Raw genomic sequence first — 27,843 nt, 5'->3', positions numbered from 1 at the left:
CTCTCTTTGCACTGATTATTGCAAATGCTGGAGATTATACATGGCCCTCTCCATGTCCCACTAGGCCTCCCACAGATTGCAGGAGCAACAATACCCTCTGAAAATACAAAGAAAGGAAAGGGAAAGAACAAAGGCAATCACTTAATTGGTTGGTTGACTAGATAAATATACAAGTATATAAATTAATTACCTAATGATTTTTGGTAAGTTAATAAATAAATAAAAATACATTGTCCCTGCACTAGTACTTTTATGGTAAAATTTGGTGAGAAAAATGAAATTTGAGCTTTTCTCCATTTTACTGTTGTATAAGACTATAAGGTATGGGTGTGAGGATATTGGAAAAAAATTAACTTTGGATATCCATTTTGAGTAAATTTTAATTTCTGATCGGCTGAACATGTAAAAAAAGTACTAATAGTATACTTACATATTTGTGTACATTATCTTGGTCATATGTATTACTAATGTACATAAAATTGACGACACACCATCGAGTTGTTTCCTTTATATACTCTATTAAATTAAAATCTCTAACATAAGTCACATTTATCTTTATTTCTAATGGTATAAAGTATGTATTAGGTCTTAAATTCAAACTCAATATTATCATTGTAATTTTTACATATAAAAAAAACTTTAGCATAATTTCTAATTACTTAATGATATAATGTTTTTTCGCTAACTGACCATAGAAATTAAATTCATTAGTATTTGTGTAGCAAATCTAATTAAGAGGAAGAAGAATCTAACCAGGAGCAGAAATAAGGAGGAGAGCAAGGCAAAAGAAGGCAGCAAAAGTGAATTGACGAATACAAATAGTCATGACAAGGTAAAATATTCTCATATGATTTGAGGAAAATCTTAATCAGTTTCGTTATAAATCATTCTTTTTTTCTCTCTTCCTAAACTTTTCTAAATTCTTTCACTTAGATATTGTCATTGAATTTGCATTAAAAACATTTTAAAGAACATGTCTTTAATAATATTGTTGTTTTGCTTATTATATATGATCAATTGCTTGACTCTTGAAAGTTATTGTTACTAAAACAACATTTTTAAAGAACCAAATAAGGGCACAACCTTTCAATATTAAATTCACCCGTTGTTGAATAAGTCATCTCCTTTAATAGACTTCTCTACCTCTCAACAATTTGTCCAGAGTTATATTATCTTGGCACAGTTCATACAACACCATGTTATATTTATATATTTATTTATATAATTATTCTCTATTTATTATTATTATTATAGATTAATATTAATTAATAAATTATATTTATATGTTAATATCAATTATATTGTACATTATTATTAATTTATGAGTAATACACATTAGACTTATGAATGGTCCGTGATGGGTTGGACTATCCAATAGCTCGTTGAGAGATCCATGGTCTCTACTGGTAAGGATATAGAACTAGTATCTCATTAGTCATTAGAAAGCTTTTGGTCAAAGAAAGTGATGGAGGACCATCCTTGAGGATACATGTGAACCCCATTACTAGGTCCATGGTCAGGAGAGTGGAAGAGGAGGAGGGATCTCACCCACCAAAGGACACCCTCCTCATGATCATAGAGTATTAATACTCTCCTAAGCTTCATTAGTATATATGGTTTATTTTATTTTCTAATTTTACCCTTGTATTTTGGGGTGTTTAGGACTTAGAATTTATTTTCTTTGTATTTTCTATTTTTCCCTTATATTTTGGGGCACTTAGAAATTAGGGCTTTATTTTCCTAAGTGATATAAGTATGTGGCCATGGCAATAATGGATCTTTTGGGCTAAGGTGAGCATTGGCCCAAGTGGAAGGGCACCTAGGTTGCATATCCTCAACATGCACCTAGATGTAGCTCAGCTTCACCCAAAAAGGTACCATTTTTAGGGTAACTTGTGGGCACTTTTAGGGTTACATGTGGGTGTCATTTGGAATGCATTTCCTTCTCATTTAGGAAAGAAATGATCATCCAATGATGACCTAGCCGTCACACTTCCCTAGGTCATGACCTCACCCCCACACTTATAAATACCTTAGGACTCACCTCTTGTAAACACTTTGGAAATTAAATATAGAAAGAGCCTTTGAGCCTTTATATTTTCCTTAGTCCCCCTGGCTACTTTTGGCCATCTCCCTACCTATCTTCACCTTGAGAGCAAAACCCTAAAAGTGGCCTTCAACTACCTTGGAGTGAGTCAACCCTAGAGTGCACCTCTCAATCATTTCATCAAACACTTCACCCACAACTTCCATTTCCGCCCCTTGAAGAACTTGATCCAAGGAGTCCAAAGCATCCCTTGCCATTGTTCATCATCTCTTCTTCAATGGAAGCAAGGATGCCATCAAGACCGATAAGAATGGATTCCTAATTAATTTTTGAGTATGCAATTCTTTCTAAACCTTACTCGAACATACTGTAATAGTGTATCTTATATTGTTCATTATCTGAGTTATTATTATGAATTTCTAACAATTGGTATCAGAACTATTTGTCAAGCTATGTGACTTAAAAATTTGATTTCTGACTTTTATATTTTTGAAATTATTTTTAGGCCACTTGTGATATATTACGACAAAATTATTGTTGTGCATTTCTTTCAAAACATCAAAAGTTCTACTCACTCAAAACATTTTGATATAAAATTTATGTTTGTTAGAAAGAAAGTTTTGGATTTTCGGACTCGAAATTGAGCATTTTGCTACAAAAAAATATGTTAGCAAATCCACTAACTAAAGACTTAACTATTGGAGTTTTACAAAATCATGTAACTTATATGGGTGTAGTTAAGTTTTGTGATGTATTGGGTTAGTGGGAGTCTGAAATTTATATTTTTATTATTATGGTTTTCATGAGATGTAAATTTATCAATGAGGTCATTTTCATTACATCTCTTTTAGCATATAAAATTGTTTGGACCATTTTTGGGATCACATATTTATTATGTTTTTCATTATCTATTATTTATGAAATATAAGCATAAGGTATGTATCCCTATCGGATACTATCTTTGTGGTTCATGTTTATATTTTTTATATTGTTAATTGATATATGTGTTTGTGTTGTAATTGATATATTTAATTTATTGAATAATATTATCCAAGTGGGAGAATGTTATATTTATATATTTATTTATATAATTATTATCTATTTTATTATTATTATGGATTAATATTAATTAATAAATTATATTTATATGTTAATATCAATTATATTGCACATTATTATTAATTTATGGATAATACACATTGTGCTTCTAATGAATGATCCGTGATAGGTTGGACTATTCAATAGCCCTTTAAGAGATTTTTGATCTCTATTGATAAGGATATAAAACTGATATTCCATTAGTCAGTTCGTTTGTAAAAAATATATTTTCTGTATTTTGCCTTTTCACCTCCTATCAGGAAGATAGTAGTCTTCTCTTGCATTGTTCAAGATCGATAAGAATGGATCCCATATTTTAGAAATTTATTATGTTTCAAATTTTTACGATATTAATTAGATTTAAAATCCTTATTAATTTATTTTAATTATTTTAAGGATTTTTTTTAAGATTATGATGATATAATATTTCAATTTTGTATTACACTTTAATATAAAAAGTCAAAGAATAGAAACATTAGTGTGTGTTTCATTTAACATCATTGAATATGAGAATAATTCTCGTTTGAATAAGAATTATTCCAAAATTAATTCTGGCCCATAATTGATTTTAAATTGAAACAACCTTAGCTAACTTTTATGTTAAAGTTGGATAAAAAAAAATTATAATAATTTTTAGGCTGAAATTCTAATTCGGTCCCTTATAATATCTTAAAGTTTTAAGTTAATCTTACTTTAATTATTGAGTTCAATTTAGTCTCACCTGTCAAATTAATATACTAACAATGTTTGTCTTCTGCTTAAATTTCTCAAACGTCATTAAAGAGCCAGGAGAATCATGTCCGTGATTCTCAATCATGCTCGTGATTCTCAATCACATGGACACTCTTAAACGGTGTTTAAGAAATTTAAACGGAAGGTAAACATTACTAACATTTTTAATAGGTGGGAAAATTGAATCCAAAAATTAAAGTGTGATTAAATTGAAACTTTAAAATATTATACGAGATCAAATTAGGGTTTTAACCTAACTTTTACTATTAACTTGATTTTAAAATGCTGGGAAAAAAACTTGTTTTTAAAATAAAAATATCCGAACATATAACAAGCCACTTCAAATAATCACCGTACAAACTTACAATTGCTTTAAAAAAATATATATACAAATCTGTTTAAAATACAAACATGAACCACACAAGTGTGCTTGGATCCCAAATAAGCATACGTTTGGCCGTTTGGGTTGGGTGTGAATCACTTAAGCAACTTATAATCACTTTTATATCTCAAATATGACGTGAATTTTGGACAAACATGGATAGGGGATGCTTTAACCAAACAGGCACTAACTTACATTCAAAAACATATATGCAACGCTCACCCAAATTATACACAAATCTTCAAAACATGACGAAGATGTACAAGAAAAACTGTAGTATCTGTGTCTGCAACTAATAATTTCAGTGTTAATTAAGTCATTATTCAGCGCACAGTGGACATATTGATGGTTTAAAGTTTCAGTGGTTGTTACAGATAAAGGTACAGTAACAAGCTAAAACCCAGCAGGTTCCTCCCTGTGCATTCTCCCTCTCTTTGCACTGATTATTGCAAATGCTGGAGATTATACATGGCCCTCTCCATGTCCCACTAGGCCTCCCACAGATTGCAGGAGCAACAATACCCTCTGAAAATACAAAGAAAGGAAAGGGAAAGAACAAAGGCAATCACTTAATTGGTTGGTTGACTAGATAAATATACAAGTATATAAATTAATTACCTAATGATTTTTGGTAAGTTAATAAATAAATAAAAATACATTGTCCCTGCACTAGTACTTTTATGGTAAAATTTGGTGAGAAAAATGAAATTTGAGCTTTTCTCCATTTTACTGTTGTATAAGACTATAAGGTATGGGTGTGAGGATATTGGAAAAAAATTAACTTTGGATATCCATTTTGAGTAAATTTTAATTTCTGATCGGCTGAACATGTAAAAAAAGTACTAATAGTATACTTACATATTTGTGTACATTATCTTGGTCATATGTATTACTAATGTACATAAAATTGACGACACACCATCGAGTTGTTTCCTTTATATACTCTATTAAATTAAAATCTCTAACATAAGTCACATTTATCTTTATTTCTAATGGTATAAAGTATGTATTAGGTCTTAAATTCAAACTCAATATTATCATTGTAATTTTTACATATAAAAAAAACTTTAGCATAATTTCTAATTACTTAATGATATAATGTTTTTTCGCTAACTGACCATAGAAATTAAATTCATTAGTATTTGTGTAGCAAATCTAATTAAGAGGAAGAAGAATCTAACCAGGAGCAGAAATAAGGAGGAGAGCAAGGCAAAAGAAGGCAGCAAAAGTGAATTGACGAATACAAATAGTCATGACAATTTGCTACAATAAACTATAGAATTCTCTTGGAAGTTGAAAAAATAAGAGAAGACAGACAAATATATAGTAAGAGCAAGGATGGTTGGGGACAAAAAGGGTTCTTTATGCTAGAAAATTATTTGGCTGTACCTCCAAGTTGCGGCATTTTCAAGCTGTTGTGTTTTTTCTAGTTCTGCATACACTTGTAGATCAAAGAAACAGCAAAACGAAAACTAAATTTGAATTTAGTGCCGTCTTTAATATCCCAGTGCCACGTGCCAATGGGAAGAAAAGCCTGGCTAGACGCAGCTTTTACGAGAGGATTTGACACATAAAACAAAACTTTGTTAGATTCCAAAAATAAGCGAACAAAATAGGTCACTAAAATATAAACTTCGTAACAAGTTTGAATTACGCAGTATTGTTACAAGGTCATCTAAATAAAAAATAATAATAACTGAACTAATGAACTTAGAACATGAAGGTCACCTACCTATCCCTTTTCTCTACTCATAGGTGCACCTTGAATGCAACAAGAATAACGATGAGAACATAATGTTACTGTTGGCATCTAAAAATGAAGAGTAAAGAATGAAATGCACCATTGTCTAATCACCGTCGGTATATGCTAAGAAAATGACGATAAATTCTCTCAAAAATTAACTCTAGGATTTCGGTAGGCATGATAATCTGACCCGCTCCTATAAATACCTGCCCGAACCCGTCCCGATTTGGATGGAAAAAATTTATGTTGACTGAGTTCGAGTTCGAGTTTAACCCAATTAATAAAATCGGAGGCAGAAGCAAGAGTATTAATACCCGCCCAGCCGCGATCCTTGTACCCGCCCCACTTAATAATATAATTAAAAAATTATTTTTATATATATATAAACCAAACTTAAAAATCTTTATATGTAAAAATTTGTATTATTTAAATTTTCTTTTACTTTTTTTTTATTTTATATTTATTAGAAATAAAAAAATATAAAAAAATAAATTTAAAATTTAAAATAAGAAGAGTCCAGAAATGAAGGCGGGAACGGGCGGGAAAACTCAAACTCCGCCAAAAACAAGAATGAGTACCCAAATTTTATCTCCAACGAGTATCGCGGGGTGGTTTAACCAGCCCCCAACCTGCTGCCATGCCTAGATTTCGGTGCATGCACCTTATGATATACTATTCCACAAGACAACAGAGGATAATATTGAAGAATCAATAGTCCGTATACTCAAGTTTTTATTTACAAAATTTTCACCTTATTTTTAATCCGTTTTCTGTACAAATCCCTTTTGTAAATAAAAATTGAAAACAGATTTTTATTTCCTGTTTTCGTTTTTTATTTACAAAATTGTCACTTTACTTTCAATCAGTTTCCTATACAAATCTTTTTTGTAAATAAAAAGTGAAAATAGGACCAAAAAAAAAGTAAACAGATCCTGAGTCACCGAAAAAGATCCTTTGATGAATGGAGGATTTCTCTCACTGTTCCATTGGACTTTTAATGAATAAAAATTACAACTCATTCCTATATAATTGGTAATTTACAATACAACCTGCACCAAGAAAATCAGGCTGATTCCACCACAGCATATATATTAAAAAGAATGAATCATTGTTTCCTATTTGGGAAACACCGCCCAAAATCTGCTCAACTTTCCTTCGGCAATACAAGACGGTCTTGACCTTCAACAAGCTTTGCAGAACGAATAATATCCCCAGTTTTTATCTGGGGTAGAATGTCTCTGCCGGTGGTTGTGTATCTGCATATTTTAATAGCATAAACATCGGAGGAAAACCTAAGGGTAACGTATGTCTTTGGTCCCTCAAGATATTTCAAAATTTTGCTTTTAAATCCTATAAAAAATTAACACATTTTAATTTCTATATTTGCCAAAAGTGATGAGATTTTAGTCCCTATTAAGACTACAAACACATGTTTCTGTTAAAATATAGGTACTAGAAAGGAATTAAATTTTGGGCTCAACATCTTTTTCATCCCAATAAATATATAAAAGTTTGTTTTGGCCTCATTTTTAAAACACGAACTTTTGGCCCTCTATTTTTTAAAAAATGAAGGTTATAATAATACCGGTGTAACTTTTACTAGGTATTACACTGCTTAATAACTTTATATTAAATGTGAATTTTGTAAATCCAATCGTTAGATTTAAAGTTCATTATTCTTAGATCATATATATCAAATTTTGTTAAAATTGAACAATTTGAAGGTAATCAAAGTGTTCATATTTTAGTATATTTTGAAATATATATATTACGTCAATTTTATTTTATAAGAATGAAGTATCAAATCATCTTAGATTAATATAAAATTTTGTATATATAATCTAAGAGTAATGAACTTTCAATCTAACGATTAGATTTACAAAATTCATATTTAATATAAAGTTATTGAGCGGTATAACACTTAGTAAAAATTATATCAGTGTTATTATAACTCTCATCTTTTTAAAATGTGTCAAATTTTATTCCTATTACAATTTTTTTTAATCCAATTCAACAGTGGCTAGGCATGGCAATCTAACCCGCCCCCATGGGTACCCGCCCGAACCCGTCCCGATTTGGAAGGGGAAACCCGTGTTTATCAGGTTCGGGTTCGGGTTTTTAACGATTGATAAAATCGGGGGCGGGGGCGAGGACGAGGATGTTAATACCTGCCCCGCCCCCGTCCCCGTACCCACCCCCGCCCCGCTTAATAACATAATTAAAAAATTATTTATATATATATATATAAACCAAAATTAAAAATATTTATATGTAAAAATTCGTATTATTTTATTTTTCTTTTATTTTTTTAAATTTGTTCATATTTATTTAAAGAAAAAAAGAAATAAAAAAGGTAAAAGCGGGAGCGGGGAAACCCGAACCCCACTAGGGACGGGGATGAGTATCCAAATTTTACCCCCGGCGGGTATCGGGGGCGGGGGCGGGGGTGGGGGAGATTTAAATTTTTGGGGGCAGGGGCGGGGAATGTAAAACCCGCCCCCGCCCCGTTGCCATGCCTAAGTGGCACTCAGTCTCCATATATGTCATACGCACACTGATTTAAAAGTTAAAAAATGGTGGCGCTATCTGAGCATTACTGTTAAATTGGATTAAAGAAGTTAGTGGCAAAAATAAAATTTGATGCATTTTAAAAAAGATAAGACCAAAAGTTGACATTTTAAAAAACAAGAGACCAAAATTGAAGTTTTACAAATTTATAGGGATGAAAAAGATGTTTAAAATTTTTATTGAGACTAAAATTGAATTGCAATATATTTGGAAAGACCAAACTATATGTGAATGTAAACAAGGCTTACCCAAAAACTGAAAATTGTCCTTCATCAAATGATATCCCTCCCAAACCAGCCTACAAAAGAGGGGGAAAAAGTAAAAAGAATACTACCAAAGCTTACATGAATAGGGGAAAAAATGAATGAATTCAACTTGGAAACGAAACGACATCCAAGAATAAAAAATTCTGTTTTCATGTTTCACTCTGCACAATAGGTCCAGCAAATCCTGTGAGCAAATGAACATAAGGGATGTAGTGTTAAAGTGGTAGATTGCACTTACATTTCGTTTATCATAGAGATAGAAGAAAAACTGATAAGGTGATGAATACTCCTCAGAGGCTTCGTTATGAGCCATAGCAACTGCCCCATATACAGATAGAGGAAGAACTGGCAATTCTCCATCCTTTCGCAAGACAGAAAACAGTATCACAAATGCCTGTAATGCCTGCTGCCGATTTTTTTTATAGGATAAAACAAAAGCATACCTGCACACTTAATGTTGTTTTGTAAAGGGGCTCAAATTGTCCAGAAGGCATTATTTCCAAGGGGACACTATAACCACTGTTCTTATCAACTCCATAATCTGAGAGAATAGCTTGGTTAGCACAATTGAGCTTTGCACCATTATAGGCTCCATCCATCACCTGAAGGATATGCGACTTAAAAACAGGAATTATACCACATAATACAACTTCAAACACAATTAAAACTAGATATTCGAAGAACTTCATTATTCCATGTTCCAATGAATCAACAAGTTCAGTCCATGAGAATAGCAATAGCATTTGCATTCATCCACAGCTGAAACCCCGCACTTCCATATTTTTCTTCCCTATTAGTTTCAGCATCACGTTAAACCCTTACTCAAAGGAAGGTTGTCTATTACAATAATTCCCAGGTTTCTCTGTGTAATGATATTATATTTTCAACTTGATAATCTAGGTATTCCAGTTAACATTATCTATGTACACAATAATGGATCAATTGCTGCATGCATTAGAGCCTCAACAGAATTTGAAGTATTTGGAAGCCACTCTTTCATTTCTGTTTAAACTATCAAACCAAGAGGCCAAAACCAAAATATAAATTCTAAACCTTAGAAACTCTCAAGTATTTTTCACAAGACAAAACTAATTGACTGCATTATTTACAGAGATAGAATGAAAAGTTCAAGAGAAATGGGACTTAATGACTGAGACATTAACCACAGATCATCAACCATTCAAATAAACATAGAACATTACTGATTTAGTTCACTCAGAACTTAGGAAATTGGAACAGAAGCAGATGAACCATCAGAAGTGATGAAAATCAAGAATGGTATACATGATGGCTAATTGGCTACTAGCAAGGAATAGCCATATGGAAAATTGACAAGGCTGAAGTACTGTTCCACTACCTTACCAGTTTTGCAAAATTCCCTGCAGTTAATGGAGCTGAGTATCCATCAATAACAACCTGAAAACAAAGGTCTATCAGTTAATCTTTAATATACCACCTATTAACAGTTATTTATTGATGCACCATTTACAAAACTGTGATTTTGATGTATTCTTTAAAGTGGACCTGTTCTTACTGCTTATGGATCCTTTAAGAGACCTGAAATCCACCAAATCAACAACCAATGGCTAATCACTAAGGAAAACTTAAGGAGTGAATTATACCTGAATGGTGGCAGTATTTTTCTGCTCTCCAGCAACTGGAGAAAATGTTGAACCATCTCCTTTCTCAATGGTGAACTCAACAGTTCCTCTCCCTGAAAGCCTAAAAGAAATGGGAAGATATTGATTTTCCCCCATGTTCTGAGTGTTTAGTTTTCCCAGGGAATTGAGCTATGAATGATTAACTATAACTAATTTTTTTTTATGTTGGACTCATTTCAAAATGATCAGTGTATATTGACATGACTTTCAAAGCAGTGATTGACATGACTTTCAATTGCAGTCACTGACCGCGGATATTGCTGTGCGTATTGCTCCGGCAACAAAAATGATAATCCTGGTGCCTGTTGCAACAAAATTAAGTTCAGATTCTAGACATGGTCATAGCATTGTTGGATAAATTCAGACAAGTTTATTGAAGTGAAAGTAACTAACCATTGATTTCAAGATACTATCATAATTATCTAGTTTGCAGTTACCTGTAATAACTCTAGCTCTGCTACAGTATCCAGTGTAGATGCAAGGCTCACAGATACTTTATCCGCATCCTGTTCCTTTATAGATTGAATGAGAGTTTGCAAGCCACCCTGCAAAATATTTACATCATTGTGGTAGCTTTCTACAATGAACCATAACGTAACTACCAATTACACAAATTCGTCAATAAGATATTGTAGTAGATTTCATCCTACAAACACAGAATATAATTAAATGAAAATATGTAAAATTAGTCAAATTTCTTATTCTAGTTACTTTATATGAAGCCTTTTTCTTGCATCCAACATCTTTTAGCCACATGCACATCGTATATTAATATTAGTTTCATGTGAGAAACATTAAGAATAGAAATTTGTTTTGCAATGTAAGATCTACAAACTTAATTCTTAAGTATAACCCCAGAAATTAATTCAACTGAGGTCATCAAAAAAATAATAAATTTTATTGAAATGACAATGGATTATCTCTTTTTTATTCCAAATAGCAGATGGAGGATATTCAAATATTCCAGAAGATGCAGTTTTTTAGTATACCTTTCCCTCTATTAGAGATGCAAGTACCAAAGAGCCCCTTTCCTTCAGCTCTGCCGGTATACTAGCCAATATAGGATCCTTTTCGTCTACTGCTATCTGATGAAAGAAGGAAATTATCAAAATTCAAAGTGCTCTAGTGAATATTGTACAACAAGACATTATACAATGTTAAAAACACAGGAATATTTTCTAATGAGGTGCAATAAATACAATAAAATTCATATGCAAAATGTGAAGCTTTAAAGTACTTGTAGTTAAGTTATTGATGTAGACCATTAATTGAGATTATCATATATCTTTATTTAAATCTTGATTCATTTCAATTTATCTTGTTTCTTTATCTTTTCCTATCTTTCAAAAATTTGACCTATAATGAAAGATTTCTTTAAAACTTTCAGAGATGCAACATCATTAGTACATCACATAATAATCAGTATTTTGTTTCTCAGACAAATACAGCAAAGAACAAAGGTTGCAAAAAATAAAATAAATAAACAAAATAAATTAGTGAATACCTTCAAAGCTTTCTTCACATTACCCTCCATTGATCCATAAGGTTTTCTCTGCGGAATCCTCAACAGGTACGAAATATCTTCAAGAGTGTCCTGAAAGAGACATGAACAACATATAATGATGATCATTAAAATGTTCAAAGAGCAAATAAAAACTGAAAAACAATTCCCCTCTTATTCCATATTAATCAGAAGGGATATATCACTCCCTCCAGTCTTTTATATAAAAAACAAATAACTAACTTATCAAGACCAAAGACCAATAAAAGTAGTTAAGATAGTTACTTTTCATTAATAATGCCATAAAACTAAATTTTATTCCAAAAACTTTCTTTGAATTGATTAGTTTAAATAGTAGTTGCATTAAATGATACCGCCCAATTCAAAAGATAACTTCTTCTACCAATGAGTGTAACTTATATTGTTAATAGATCAATAAATGTATCCACTTGCATAAGGGTATAAAAGGAAATTAGCAATCAATATATCTTAAAGTATGCATTTGTTTCTTATAATTAGAACCAAAAAATTGTATCCATTTGTTTCTTATATAAAGGTCCAGAGGGAGTAGTAGTATTTAGAAGTGACATACAAATGGGCAGCTACTGCCTTTTATACAAATTTCTGGGCAATGTTACACTCTAATCTGCCAATTGTACACCTATTATATACCAAAATCATGTCTAACTAATTACAAGAAACATTACAGCAAATATTTACTTTCCAATATCTGTCAGTAATCATCTATAACTAATTACAATAGATATCTACTTTCCAATACTCCCCCATCCCCTCAAGTTGGTGCATGAGGGTCACAAATGCCCAACTTGCATAGTAGTAAAATTGTTGTCAAGTGAGAGCACTGGTGAAAATGCCTGCCAGTTGGAACTATGAATTGATTGCAGACGAGTCTGTCACCCAGAATTCCCAGACTGGAGTTGCTCCTTCACGTAGAGATAGTCTATCTTGATTTGCTTAGTCCATTCATGGAAAATGGGATTTTCTGCTATGCGGACAGCAGACTGATATACAACATAAACATAGAGGCCCTTTATGATCTGTCCCCAAGGATGCTAATAGGGACTTCAACAAAATTAGCTCACCAGTGGCTGCCGCCATTACATAATACTCTGTTTCTCCTGAAGAATAGGATATAGTGTTCTGCTTCTTTTCTTCCATGATAAGGGCAATTGCTCAAGCTTGAGTATTCCATCACTGATCTCAGTCAGAATTGCAATAGGTGTACAACCTCAAATCACTGCCTGTTGGTAGTAATATCCCTTGTCCATGATTACCCTGACATAATGCACAACCTCCATGGCTGTCTTGAGATGTTCTTTTTGAGGCATTTGTACAGATTAGAACAATGCATGAAGTGAATAAGTTCAGGTGGGTAATTGTCAAGTAAATTAGTCACCAAACTAGGTGTCAATAAACTTAGGCATACTTCTTTTCCTCACGTTCTGCTAGTGCTAATTTGCGTCCCTGTTCCATAGAAGAGTCAGCATGTTTACATCTAAGGAGGTCACATGCAGATATTATGTCCAATGCATATTTTCTTTGGCACAAAAATATCTCTTGTTGTAACCTCACTACCTCTATTCTTAAGAAATAATTGAGAACCCCCAAATCCTTGATATGAAAACATTTTTTCAAATAACCCTTGAAGTCCAACCAAACCTCTAAATCATTCTCTGCTAGTAAGATGCCATCCACAAATACTAACAACCACATGTGAAGATTTTGCGTTTATTATATGTAGTAGCAAGTTGCCAGAAAAGGAATGAACAAATTGATACTTTTTCAAAGGTGTTGCGAACTTAGAGAGAAATAGTTTTTTGATGCTTGATCAAGTCTATAAATTTTGCTGTCTCTATCTGCTTTGAAGCCTGGGTGTAGCCTCAAGAAAATCACCAAGCTAAAACATTGTTCACATCCATCTGATGAAGTTTCCATCCTTTTGGCAATGCTATGACAAGAAAACTCGAACTGATACAATCTTTGCTACTGGCACAAAGGTTACTTGGAAATCCAAGCATTCAACTTGGTGAACCCTTTTGCAACAGCCTGGCCTTGTAGCACTCCACGGTTCCATTAGAATTGTACTTTTATCTTGTAAAGTGTAAACCCATTTGCAATCTGAGTCTCTTTCTGGCTGATTGGCTCTCCACCACCCAAGTCTTGTTAGATTCTAAGGATGCAATTTCTTTGACATTGCATCTCATCATTATGCATTTTACGAAAGAGAAAACGAAGAGACAGTGTAATGTATTTTGACACTGTCGTCTAATCATAAACAACAATGTATCCTAATGTAGGAAGTTTGTTAATGCTGATAATAACTATCTTAAAAGTCATGCCAAACATGTTTTCTAACCAGTTAATAGTGTAAATTAAACTCTTTACAAAAAATACTTAAAAATCATTCATATCATGATTTATAATTGGTTGATGATGTAAAACTATTTTACAATATCAGTATATAGCTATTAACATCTTATAATAATTACCTTCAAAATTACCCCTCTGGACTCTAATATAAACAAACAAACAAACAAAAATTTCATGAAGAAGCAAATATTAACTAATTTTACCCTTTTTAATGTTTCATCTCCAAAACAGCCTTCATTTAATTGAGATTTTACTCTTTTTTATTATTTTATATCAAGTTGAGGTAGTGTCGGGAAAAAAAGATTTTTGAGTTTTTTTTTTCTAATCCCTTGAAATTATAACGAGAGCACTAAGATTCAAACCTAGGACCCTGCCCATGATAGCCCTATTTCATCACTAAGCCGACTCTAGTGGTTCAGATTTTTTATTGAAATTAAAAAAATTAAACAATGTTAATTAATGTTTTAATTAGTTAATTTTGCTACATTTGGATCATACTCAAAAATGATTTACTAAACTCTTGAACTAATTGTTTGTCCAAATTTACCCTTATTGAAATGCATGTTTAGACTAACTAACTCATTTGGATTAAACAATTACTTCCTTTAGACCAAAGTCAACCAAACACAGTGTTAATCACAATTCACAAGCACATTCGCGAAAGCAAGACGACGAAAGCAACTAAGCAAGCAAACCTGTATAGCCTTCATGCTGGCATTGGCAGGGATGGCTCTCCTGAGAGCAACCTCTCCGGTCCTCGGAACCTTCGTATCCGGCGAATACAGAACCGCTTCGGCAGCACCGGGATACGACACGTAATCAACCACCAGAACCAAGGCACTAATCTGAACCGACGCAATCACGACCGGAACCACACTCCTTAACCGCTTCATTATCGTCTCCGCCGAGGTGACCACCGCCGCCGCCGCCGCCGCTTCCTGCATCATCATCAGCAAAACACGCTTCAGCGAAACCCGCACGTGACACAGAGAAAACGGTAAACGTGGCATTGCGATGCGACCTTCGCGTGTTGCTTCTTGGAGAAGCATGTGATTCGGCTGGTTGGAGCAATGGAAAGGTTGAGGGAGGGAGAGAGAGGGAACGCCATTGAAGCCAAGGAATGAAGCTTTGGTGTGCGTGCTTGCGTGCGCGCCTAATCTGTTCTGTTGTTGTGTGGAAGTAGAAGAGCCAACACGTGTCCACTGTGGGTATTGATGTGTAATTACATCTGTGCCCTCGATTTAATGAAACAATGACGAAAAGAAAATATATAATAGAATTTAGGTCCCACCGAGATTTGAACTCGGGTTACTGGATTCAGAGTCCAATGTCCTGACCACTAGACCATGGGACCTGTTTGTTTAATCCCATTAGTAAATATATATATTACATATTTGAAATTCTTCCAACTTTTGCCCCCAAACATTATTTGATTTATAGCTTCGGTTTTAAAGTTTCTGCTCATTGCTTCTCTAATAAAATATATATTTTTTTATCTATCATGACAGCATCACGAACACAATTGTGTCTGCATTTCTTTTTATAGTTTTTGTTTTTACTATATCAAGATTATAACAAAATCACATACAATTTAAAACCTCTCATTATACACCAAAATCTTGAAGACAAATCTTGGATGTTAAATACGGGTTAGCAGCAGGTGGGAGTAGGTGAGTGTTTTACCTCTTTTTAAATGTTTCATTTGTTACTCAAAAGGTACAAGCTATTCTGGGAAGAACCGAAGAAGTAGGCATGGCAATCTAACCTGCCTTTGTGGGTACCCGTTTGAATCCATCCTGATTTGAACGGGGAAAACTCTTGTTTATTAGGTTCGAGTTTTTCTCGATTGATAAAATCGGAGGCGGAGACGGGGGCAGAAACGGAGATGTTAATACCCGCCCCGCCCCCGTACCCGCCTCTGTCCCCGTCTCGCTTAATAATATAATTAAAAAAATTATTTATATATATATATATATATAAACCAAAATTAGAAATATTTATATGTAAAAATTTATATTATTTTACTTTTCTTTAATTTTTTTTAAAAAATTATTCATTTATTTAAAAGAAAAAATAAAAACAGGGAACGAGGATAGAGCAGGAAAACCCGAACCCCGCTAGGAGCGGGGATGGGTATCCAAATTTTACCCTCAGCGGTATCGGGGCGGGGTCATGACTGTCTAGAAGATATAAATGCAACTTTAGTTCAGAGACATTTAAGTTTAGTTCAGAGACATTTAAGTCAATTTCTTTCAGAACAGTGGAAATGTTCTGCATGTGTTTTTTTGTGTTACCTATTTTATTAATTTAAAATGACAATTTCAGGTAATGAAGAGGCGCATGATGGAAAGTTTGAAAATGAGAACTACCTGGATGTGAATAAATAGAATGAGACTTATGTATAAATAAAAAGTATAAAAATGTAAGATAATATGTGATACTTGTGTTAAGTTCTCAAGAAGTTTTATTAGTAGAGTAAAAAGTTGTTGACGTTCCTTAAATATGTTAAAAAAAAAAAGAGTTAAGAACTAAAGAGAATAGTAAGCCATCAAAGATTTGTAAGAACCAAAGAGAACAGTGGGCCATTAGATCAAAATAGAAGGTGGAACAAGAGATAAGGTCCATTAGTTTTTGTTTCTTATTTTCTTTTTTTTTTTTAATCATTGTATTTATTATTTTTATTTTTTATGATGTAGCGTTTTTACATTGATTGTTGATAATGCAAGAGATGTGGTTGAAGTAGTGAGAGAATAGAGAAGAAAATTGCTTGACATAGAAGGAAGACGAAGGTTTGCCACTGATCCATTCCGTAGATGAGGTAGATCATTGTCTATTACCTGCTTCATGTTTTTCCCATTGAATTTTGATTCTTCAATTCACAAAAAAGTTTCCTAAATTCAATGGTGAAGATGTAAATCAATGGATTTATCAATATAAAATGTATTTTGCAATTGACCTAACTCTTGAAGAATTCAAGATGCGGTTAGCTGTAGTGCATTTTGAAGGAAAGGCAATGCAATGGCATCATGCCTTTGCAAAGTCCCGAAAAAATGATAATTGGCCAAATTGGATTGAATACGTGAAGCTCTTAAGAATTAGATTTGGGAATTTGCGTGAGGATCCTATGGTGGAATTGATGAATTTGAAACCATGTTCTACTATTATTGCTTATCATGAAGAATTTGATGTCATCATTAATTAGTTGGAATTATTTGAAGAATATGTACTTAGTTGTTTCTTGGGAGGGTTAAGACATGATATCCAAATGTTAGTGCGGATGTTTCAACCAACTACGGTGATGAATGCTTTTACCTTGGCAAAGCTATATGAATCTGCCAACCAAGGAGGAAATTCAATGAAATCATTTCTATCTAATATCTAAGAGCTCTACCAAACCTTTAATTGCTACAAAACATGTCACTTTTTCAGAGAATAAGGTGGATTCGTCCAAAGGGAAGTTGAGGAGAAATCTAACACTTGCATATATGAATGAGAGGAGGGAAAAGGGGCTTTGTTATTTCTGTGATGAACCTTTTACGTATGAACATAGCTTGACACATAAGAAACTTCATCTACACATGGTGGAGATTGAGAAAGAGGAGGACGATGAGACATTACAATTTGAGACAATGGTGAAAGAGACTGATTGAGGGTCGACATATTTCTATAAATGCTTTGACTGGGGTGCAAGGTTACAAAACTATGAGAGTTACAGGAAGCTACAAAAAGAAACCCTAACACATTTGATTGATAGTGGTAGTACACATAATTTCTTAGATGTTGATATAGCTAAGAAATTAAAGTGTAGGATTCAGGCTATGAATGGTCATAAAATGAAGATTGAAGCAATTGTGAAGGAATTTAGTTGGTTTCTACAACATAATAAATTTCAGGCTAATATGATGTTAATTCCTTTGGATTTTTTTGATATGGTGCTTGGAATTGAATGGTTGGTGACATTAAGAGACATTGTTTGGAACTTTGACAAATTGAAGATGGAACTTGTGGTAGATGGTAAGCGACATGTGTTAAAGGGATATTCTCAACATGGCATAAAAATTATTAAGAACCAACAGATGGAGAAGACTCTCATGAATGGAGTACATCTTTCTATGATACAAGTTTATCAAGATGAAAGACCTTTTCTGTAGAGTTTAACTACTCACGCTCAACAGACAGCCACTTCTACAACAATTCCTGCCTTATTAGCTAAGTTTGAGGATGCGTTCGAGGAGCCTACTTAGTTACCTTCTAAGAGAGAAGGGTTTAATCACAAAATTCCATTGCTACAGGGTGTAAATCCAGTCAATAAGAGACCTTATAGATATGTTGGCAATCAAAAAGACATTATTGGCAAACTGGTACAGGACATGCTAAATTCTGGTTTTAGAGTAGTTGCGGCCCTTATGCAAGTCCTGTTGCGCTTGTTGGAAAAAAAAAAAAAAAGATGGGTCATGGCGGCTTTGTGTGGATTATAGGGAGTTGAATAAAGGAACGGTGAAGGACAGATTTCCTATTCCCTTGGTAGAGGATATCATAGATGAATTAAATGGTGGTATTTTCTTCTCTAAAATTGATCTAAGGTCAGACTATCATCAAGTTAGAATGGATCCAACAAATGTTCATAAAACTGTATTCAAGACTCATAGTGGCCATTATGAGTATGTAGTTATGCCATTTGGACTTACAAATGCACCGGTAACCTTCCAAAGTCTAATGAATGTTGTTTTCAATAAGTTTCTTAGAAAATTCCTTTTTTTTTATGATATCTTGGTTTATAACACCAATGAAGTTGACCATTTATAGCATTTAGAGAAAGTGTTGTGTTATGAGGGAGAATAAATTGTTGTCCAAGAAATCAAAATGTTATTTCGAGGCGGAAAAGGTGGAATACTCAGAAAGTGTTGTGTTATGAGAGGTTTTCTTGGTTTTACCGGGTACCATAGAAGATTTGTGAGATGGTATGGGACTATAACAAGACCCTTCACTGACATGCTAAAGAAGGATAATTTTGTTTGGACTGACAAGGCAAAAGAGTCTTTTCAACAGTTAAAGACAGGATTAATGACTGCACTTGTTTTAGCTCTTCTAGATTTCAACAAAACATTCATAGTTGAGGTGGGTGCTTCAAGGTATGGCATTGGTGTTGTGTTAATCCAAGATCATCATTCTTTAGCCTTTATCAGCAGGATCCTAAATAAACACCAGCAATCTTTATCGACCTATGAGAAAGAATTGATGGCAGTGGTATTTGTTGTACAAAAATGGAGGCATTACTTGCTCAATAGACATTTTGTGATAAAAAAAATGATCATAGAAGCCTCAAATATATATTAGATCAAAGATTATCCACAACATTCCAGCAAAAATGGCTAGTTAAATTCGTGGAGTTTGATTTCCCTATAGAATTCAGAGAAGGAAAGAAGAATGTAGTTGTTGACGCATTATCGAGAATGGAATATATTGATTGCCAAGCATTAATTGTCACAAGCTTACAATCTAATTTGTAAGCTAGAATTTTACAATCTTGTCAATCAAATCCTGATGTGCCAAAATTGATTTCTCAATTACAAGTTGATGCCAACAACCATAAACATCATAAGGGAATGACAAAAGATGTACATGAATTTGTGAAAAAATGTAACATTTGTCAACAAAATAAATATGAAACCACTACTTATCCAGGGTTATTACAGCCATTACCAATCCATGGACATGTATGGCAACATATTTTTATGGATTTTATTGAAGGTTTACCTATATCTCAGGGAAAACAATGCATTTTTTGTGGTGGTCGATCAGTTGAGTAAAGTTGCACACTTGATGACCCTTACTCATCCATATACTGTTTGCATTGTAGCTCAAGCTTTCATGGATACAGTTTTCATATTACATGGGATTCCCAAGTCAATTGTCAGTGATAGGGATCCTATCTTTCTCAGTAAATTTTGGCAAGAGTTAATGGCTTGTCAAGGGATTCAATTAAAGCTTTCAAGTGCTTACCATCCACAAACAGATGGACAAACAGAAGTTGTCAACAGATGTTTGGAAACTTATCTGAGGTGTATGTGTTCAGATACTCCAAAACTATGGCCTAAGTGGATACCATTAGTTGAATGGTGGTATAACACCACTTTTCATACAACAATCAATGCTACACCCTACGAAATTGTTTGTGGCCAACCACCTTCAGCTTCATTACCCTATTTGCCAGGAGAATCTAATGTGGAACTGTTGAATAGAAGTCTTACTAAGAGGGAGGAAATATTGAAGGTTTTAAAAATTTTTTTGAAAAGAGCTCAAAATAGAATGCAACAGATGGCCAATAAACATGGGATTTGTAACACCCAAATTTTTATTATTATTATTATTTTTGTTAATGGCATTTTCGTAATTTTAATAAAGTTATAGGGATATTTTGGGTTTCGGAACGGGCCGTTCCAAAAGTGGAACGGGCCGTTCCAAATGTTGAAAATGTGAGGTTTTTGTAGTCCCAGAACGGGCCTGGAACGGGCCGTTCTGGTATGGAGAACGGGCCGTTCCGGATGGAGAACGAGCCGTTCTGCTGAGATTAAGAACGGGCCGTTCTGGTTTTAGAACGGGCCGTTCTGCTTTTTGGGAACGGGCCGTTCCGATTTTTGGAACGGGCCGTTCCAGTTGAGAAATTTGCACAAATTCGAAGGATCCGGAACGGGCCGTTCCGAATTCAATACGGGCCGTTCCGGGTACACCAGTTTGCCTATAAATAGGGCAGGGGGGTGAAAATTTTATATACAGAGAAGAAGTGAAATCCTAGAGAGAGAAAGAGAAGAGAGAGAGAGAGAAAGAGAGAGAAAAGGAAAAGAAAGAGGGGATCCAGAGGAGGAGGTCCTGCCCAAGTTCCAACTCCGCCTATCCAGGTAAGGGGGGAGTGAGAACCTCGCTCAGGGGTGTGGGGATAATTGTTGGATAGTTTATTTGTCGGATTGGCCCCCAATCCCTTGCCGTTGTGCTGTCTTATTTTGTGTTACTCTACTTTATTCCTTGTTGGAAATAATAAATAATTATGTAATCTCAATCCCTTGCCGTTGTTCTGTTTAATTTTCTATTTACTCTATTTTTTGTGGAAGGTGTCGTTGTTCTGTTTGATTTTCTATTTACTTTACTTTGTTTTTGTTGAAGGTGTCGTTGTTCTGTCCGATTTTCTATTTATTCTACTTTGTTCTTTGTTGAAGTAATAAATGAATATGGAATTAATGTTAATAATAAATGAGTTTTAATATGAAAAAGAATGCTCTCTGTGAATACCTATGCGGACCTTATGAGGAGTATTGATGACATGACCATGTGAAATATGGACAAATGACATGAGACCTAAGAATGGACTATTGAGACAAACTATGATTATGATATTATGACAAATAATGATATGATGTACTAAATGAAATTATGTAATAAGTTAAATGTTGAGTCCATGAGATTATGAATGTATGACATGCATCATATGCATATATTACTCCAGGTGTGCCGCTGAGGCCGCATACCCACGACTAACAAGGTGTACCTTATGGTCACCCACGACTAACAAGGTGTACCTTAGGGTCACCCACGACTAACAAGGTGTACCTTAGGGTCACCCACGACTAACAAGGTGTACCTTAGGGTCACCCACGATGTAACATGCTAACAAGGTGTACCTTAGGGTCACCAGTGATGTAACCAGGTGTACCTTAGGGTCACCAACGATGAATTGTGAATCTTCCGTATGGCGCCACATGCATGCATTTATGAGTTGAGTCCATGACATCATAAGCATGATAAATGAGTATATATATGTGATATTGACTATTTATGTATTGTTTACATGTGACTTATATATGTTGTGTGTGTGTGTGCTATCTAGCAGTTATTTCTGCACCTGAAACTGAGTGAGATGTTTCTCACTCCCTTGTTGTTTTTGTATATGTTTTTAAATTGTGTTGCAGATGATCAGCATCATGAGGATGTTGGTGATGAGGCTTAAAGGCTTCAATTGGGCATGCTCTGATAGGATGTGACATCGGGGCATAGTTATTTTTAGTTTAATATGTTATTGTTTTAATAACTTTAGTTTCTCTTCTTTGTAATTTCTAACGAAGAGATAACGTAAATAAAGTTTATAATTCAAGGAAAATGTATGTTAAGAATTGTAATTTGAACGTTCTTGATAAAAGACCAGAATGAATATCCTTGTTATATTTTATTACATGATTTGGAAAATATAAATTGATTCCTAACTAGGAGGCACTGCCACCTTTACTGGAGTTAATTTATATTTCCTTTATTATTATTTGTATATATATGATTTCTTGTTTTACACTAAATTGTATTGAAAATCTTATCTTCTTTTCTTTTATAATTTCTACACTGGAGTTATGATTTATGAGTTACGAATGTGAATCTTCTACCTTGTTATATTTGAAATATTTATCAACTATGAAAGATTTTATTTACCCAAAAAGAAGAAAAGAAATATTTTATTGTTGTATTTGTTGTATATTAATAATGGGGTAGAGGGTGTCACATTTAGTGGTATCAGAGCAGGTCGATCTAATCGACCGTGAGTTATGAGTTTACTATGCTTACTTGATTTATTATGTTTATTTGGTACATGAATGATGGACTAAACTGATTGTTAAACTTGTTATGCTAGTATGATGATTGATTATGTTTATTGATTGTATTATTTTCTTAGACTATGGCTGGTAGAAATGATCGTGCGATTGCCGATGCTCTTCAAGCATTAGCACAAGCTATGAATAATAACAATAGGACTGAAGTTACTCCTAACTGGTTGGAGCAATTTCAACGAAATCACCCACCTACCTTTAAAGGAGGATATGACCCAGATGCTGCTATGAATTGGCTAACAGAAATAGAGAAAATTTTCAATGTTATGGATTGTCCCATCGCTCAGAAGGTGAAGTTGGCCACATTCATGTTGACTGCTGATGCTCACTTTTGGTGGGAAGGAGCACTTCGGAGGATGATTGATGGAGGGGTGCACTTGAATTGGGACAACTTCAAGAAGGTCTTTCTTGAGAAGTATTTCCCGGATGATGTGAGAAGTCGGAAAGAAATGGAATTCCTTGAGCTGAATCAAGGGAACGACACAGTGGCTGTGTATGCTGCCAAATTTGATGCTTTGGTTCGTTATTGCACACACTACCATGGTGAGGGTGGTGAAAGAGTTAAATGTATAAAATTTGTAAATGGTCTGCGTCCTGAAGTGAAAACTGCAATTAACTATCAGGAGATATATCACTTTCCCACTCTGGTCAATAAGTGCAGCATTTATGATCATGACAACCGTGCTCGTGCTGCTTTTTATAAAGGAGTTGGAGGTCCTATCCGTGCTGTGAGTTCTAGTACTTCGGGAAGGAGTAAGCCTTACTTCGCTTCTAATAGATTTCAAGGGAGTAAAGCTGCTGCTAATAAAAGTAAGTTGTTTACTAGAGGATCCACTGTTAGTGCTACTGGAAGTGTTGGAGGGTCGGTGTCCACTCCTTCAGGAAGATGTGGGAAGTGTGGACGTGTTGGTCATAATCAGTCTGAGTGTCTTGACAAGGAGATTACCTGCTTCAATTGCAGTGGCAAGGGTCACATCAGCACCCAATGTCCTGAACCACGAAGAACACGTGTTATTGGATCGGGTTCGCAAACTGAGCGTCCAAAGACTGTAGGGAGAGTATTTGCTCTTAGCGGTGCTGAAGCTTCTCGGTCAGAAAATTTGATACAAGGTACTTGTTTCATAGCTGAGACTCCTTTTGTTGTACTATTTGATTCTGGTGCAACTCATTCCTTTATTTCTGTCTCTTGTGTCCAAAAATTGAATTTGCATGTGTCTTTGTTAGATTTTGATCTAGTTGTTGAAACCCCTACTAATGGTCCTGTGACTACATCCCTAGTGTGTTTGAAATGTCCTTTGACAGTTTCTGATAAGCAGTTTCTAGTTGACTTAATTTGTTTGCCTCTTAGTCAATTAGATGTAATTCTTGGCATGGATTGGTTATCTTCTCACCATGTCCTTTTAAACTGCTTTGAGAAATCTATTTCCTTTGGTGAATGTAAGAGTACGGAATTTCTTAGTGCTGCTGACATTAAAACTTGTTTAAAAGACAATGAAAGAGTGTACATGATCTTAGCTTCTTTAACACTTGAGACTGATAGTAAGCTAGATGAGATTCCCTTAGTGAGAGAATTTCCAGAAGTATTTCCTAAGGATGTGTCTAGTTTACCACCTGAGAGAGAGATTGAGTTTAGCATAGACTTAGTACCAGGTACCCCACCTATATCTATAGCACCCTATAGGATGTCCCCAACAGAGTTAGTTGAGCTTAAGAAACAAATAGAGGAATTACAAGGAAAACAATTCATTAGGCCTAGTGTCTCGCCTTGGGGAGCGCCTGTTTTATTGGTTAAGAAGAAAGATGGGAGCATGAGGTTGTGCGTAGACTATAGGCAACTGAATAAAGTGACCATTAAGAATAAGTATCCTTTGCCTAGGATAGATGACCTTATGGATCAACTAGTTGGAGCTTGTGTGTTCAGTAAGATAGATTTAAGGTCAGGATACCATCAGATTAGAGTGAGAACTGAGGATGTTCCTAAGACTGCCTTTAGAACCCGCTATGGGCACTATGAGTATTTAGTTATGCCTTTTGGTGTGACTAATGCACCTGGTGTTTTTATGGACTACATGAATAGGATCTTTCACCCTTACTTGGATAGATTTGTAGTGGTCTTCATAGATGATATCCTAGTGCATTCCAAGACTAGGGAAGAGCATGTTGAGCACCTTAGGATTGTTCTTCAAACCCTTAAGGAGAAACAGTTGTATGCTAAATTGTCAAAATGTGAATTTTGGTTGGATAGTGTGAACTTTCTAGGACATGTGATATCCAAGGGTGGAATAGCTGTAGATCCTGCTAAGGTAGAAGCTGTGTTAGAGTGGAGAACACCTAAATCAGTATTTGAGATTAGGAGTTTCCTAAGACTAGCTGGTTATTACAGAAGGTTCATAGAGAATTTCTCTAGGCTAGCTCTTCCTTTGACTAAGCTGACGAAGAAAGACCAACCTTTTGTGTGGGATTCTAGGTGTCAGGAGAGTTTTCAAGAACTTAAGAGGAGATTAACTAGTGCTCCTGTGTTAGTATTACCTGATCCTAGTAAGACTTTTGAGGTATTTTGTGATGCTTCTAAATTGGGTTTAGGAGGAGTACTTATGCAGGAGGGTAAGGTAGTAGCCTATGCTTCAAGACAACTTAAAATTCATGAGCAAAACTATCCTACCCATGACCTTGAGTTAGCTGCAATAGTTTTTGTGCTCAAGTTGTGGAGACATTACTTGTTTGGGTCTAGATTTGAGGTTTTTAGTGACCATAAAAGCCTTAAGTACTTGTTTGACCAAAAGGAATTGAATATGAGGCAGAGGAGATGGTTAGAGTTTCTTAAGGATTATGACTTTCAATTGAATTATCACCCTGGCAAGGCTAATGTTGTAGCTGATGCTTTGAGTAGAAAATCTTTGAGAATGTCTTCCTTGATGATTAGGGAAATGCAAATGATTGAGGAGTTTAGGGATATGAGCTTAGGGTGTGAGTTGACCTCTAAGAGTATTAAGTTGGGAGCTTTGAGAGTGACTAATAGCTTAATAGATGAGATTAGAGAAGGTCAGAAGATGGATCCTTTCTTATTGAGTCGGGTAGAGAAGTTGAATCAAGGTGTGAAAAGTGAGTTTAGAATTGGAGTGGATGGAGTTTTAAGATTTAAGGATAGGTTGTGCATTCCTAGTGTGCCAGAACTTAAGAGAGCAATTCTGGAAGAAGGTCATAAGAGTATCCTTAGTATCCATCCAGGAGCCACTAAGATGTACCAAGACCTTAAGAAGATGTTTTGGTGGCCTAAGATGAAGAGGGAAGTGGAGGAATTTGTGTATGCTTGCTTAGTATGTCAGAAAGCTAAGGTAGAACACCAAAAACCTTCAGGTTTGATGCAACCTCTAGATGTGCCTGTGTGGAAGTGGGATAGCATCTCTATGGATTTTGTAGTTGGGTTACCTAAGACTGTGAAGAACTTGGATGCTATATGGGTCATTGTGGATAGATTGACTAAGTCTGCCCATTTTATTCCCATTAATATTAGGTACTCTTTGGAGAGGTTAACCAAGTTGTACATCAGTGAGATCGTGAGGTTGCATGGAGTTCCTACTAGTATTGTGTCTGATAGAGATCCTAGGTTCACCTCTAGATTTTGGGAGAGTTTGCATAAGGCTTTAGGCACTAAGCTTAGATTGAGTTCAGCTTACCATCCCCAAACAGATGGCCAAACTGAGAGAACCATACAATCTTTGGAAGACTTGTTGAGGGCTTGCATCTTAGAACGTGGGGGTAGTTGGGATAGTTTCCTACCTTTGATAGAATTTACCTACAATAATAGCTACCATTCTAGTATTGGGATGGCACCATATGAGGCTCTGTATGGTAGGAGATGTAGAACACCTTTATGTTGGGTAGAACCTGGAGAGAATGTCATGTTAGGACCTGAGATAGTTCAACAAACTACTGAACAGGTTAAGATGATCCAAGAGAAGATGAGAGCAACTCAGAGTAGGCAAAAGAGTTATAATGACAAGAGGAGAAAAGACCTTAAGTTTAAAGAAGGTGATCATGTATTCCTTAAAGTCACTCCTTGGACAGGAGTAGGCAGAGCACTGAAATCCCGTAAGCTTACTCCACGTTTCATTGGTCCTTATCAAATTCTTAAAAGAATCGGTGAAGTGGCCTATCAAATTGCTTTGCCTCCATCTCTTTCAAATCTCCATAGTGTCTTTCATGTTTCCCAACTCAGAAAGTATGTCCATGATCCTTCCCATATCATTGAGTCTGACAACATTCAGTTGAAGGATAATCTTACTTATGAAACGGTTCCTCTAAGGATTGATGACACGAGAGTGAAACAACTAAGAGGAAAGGAAATCCCTTTGGTTAAGGTCGTTTGGGGAGGAAATATTGAAGAAAGTGCTACATGGGAATTAGAAAGCAAGATGCGAGAAGCTCATCCATTTCTGTTTTCAGGTAAATTTCGGGGACGAAATTTCTAAAAGGAGGGGAGAATTGTAACACCCAAATTTTTATTATTATTATTATTTTTGTTAATGGCATTTTCGTAATTTTAATAAAGTTATAGGGATATTTTGGGTTTCGGAACGGGCCGTTCCAAAAGTGGAACGGGCCGTTCCAAATGTTGAAAATGTGAGGTTTTTGTAGTCCCAGAGCGGGCCTGGAACGGGCCGTTCTGGTATGGAGAACGGGCCGTTCCGGATGGAGAACGAGCCGTTCTGCTGAGATTAAGAACGGGTCGTTCTGGTTTTAGAACGGGCCGTTCTGCTTTTTGGGAACGGGCCGTTCCGATTTTTGGAACGGGCCGTTCCAGT

General features: G+C 34.8%; 1 protein-coding gene, 1 long non-coding RNA gene and 1 other non-coding gene across 4 annotated transcripts; all 3 read right to left on the bottom strand.

Annotated features, from left to right (window-relative positions):
• Window positions 1-1,056: 1,056 nt before the first annotated feature.
• On the bottom strand, window positions 1,057-6,288 carry LOC145950682 (uncharacterized). Its single transcript, XR_014428537.1, has 3 exons — window positions 5,992-6,288; window positions 5,649-5,807; window positions 1,057-4,784 (listed from the first exon to the last, which is right to left on the bottom strand). It is a non-coding gene; the product is annotated as an uncharacterized LOC145950682 (long non-coding RNA).
• A 648-nt stretch (window positions 6,289-6,936) lies between these two features.
• LOC109794546 (peptidyl-prolyl cis-trans isomerase CYP37, chloroplastic) lies at window positions 6,937-15,572 on the bottom strand. 2 transcript variants are annotated; one of them, XM_083062298.1, is made up of 12 exons: window positions 15,412-15,572; window positions 15,086-15,328; window positions 12,003-12,092; window positions 11,488-11,583; window positions 10,936-11,043; window positions 10,748-10,800; window positions 10,460-10,559; window positions 10,200-10,253; window positions 9,281-9,454; window positions 9,076-9,198; window positions 8,820-8,869; window positions 6,937-7,259 (listed from the first exon to the last, which is right to left on the bottom strand). In XM_083062298.1, exons 1-12 carry the CDS (start codon window positions 15,496-15,498, stop codon window positions 7,148-7,150), a joined length of 1,290 nt encoding a protein of 429 aa, XP_082918424.1. In that variant the 5' UTR covers window positions 15,499-15,572; the 3' UTR covers window positions 6,937-7,147. The 2 variants fall into 2 exon arrangements, with proteins under 2 accessions (XP_082918424.1, XP_082918425.1); XM_083062299.1 differs by having other exon boundaries at window positions 9,281-9,439.
• A 100-nt stretch (window positions 15,573-15,672) lies between these two features.
• Window positions 15,673-15,744, bottom strand: TRNAQ-CUG (transfer RNA glutamine (anticodon CUG)). The gene has a single exon. It is a non-coding gene; the product is annotated as a tRNA-Gln (tRNA).
• Between the last annotated feature and the right edge of the window lie 12,099 nt (window positions 15,745-27,843).

This window comes from Cajanus cajan, chromosome 8 (assembly GCF_000230855.2).
Source record: "Cajanus cajan strain Asha chromosome 8, NIPB_CcT2T_4, whole genome shotgun sequence".
NCBI classification, from domain to species: Eukaryota; Viridiplantae; Streptophyta; class Magnoliopsida; order Fabales; family Fabaceae; genus Cajanus; species Cajanus cajan.
The sequence above is the reverse complement of the archived record's forward strand: the minus strand, read 5'-3'. Positions and strand labels throughout refer to the sequence as shown.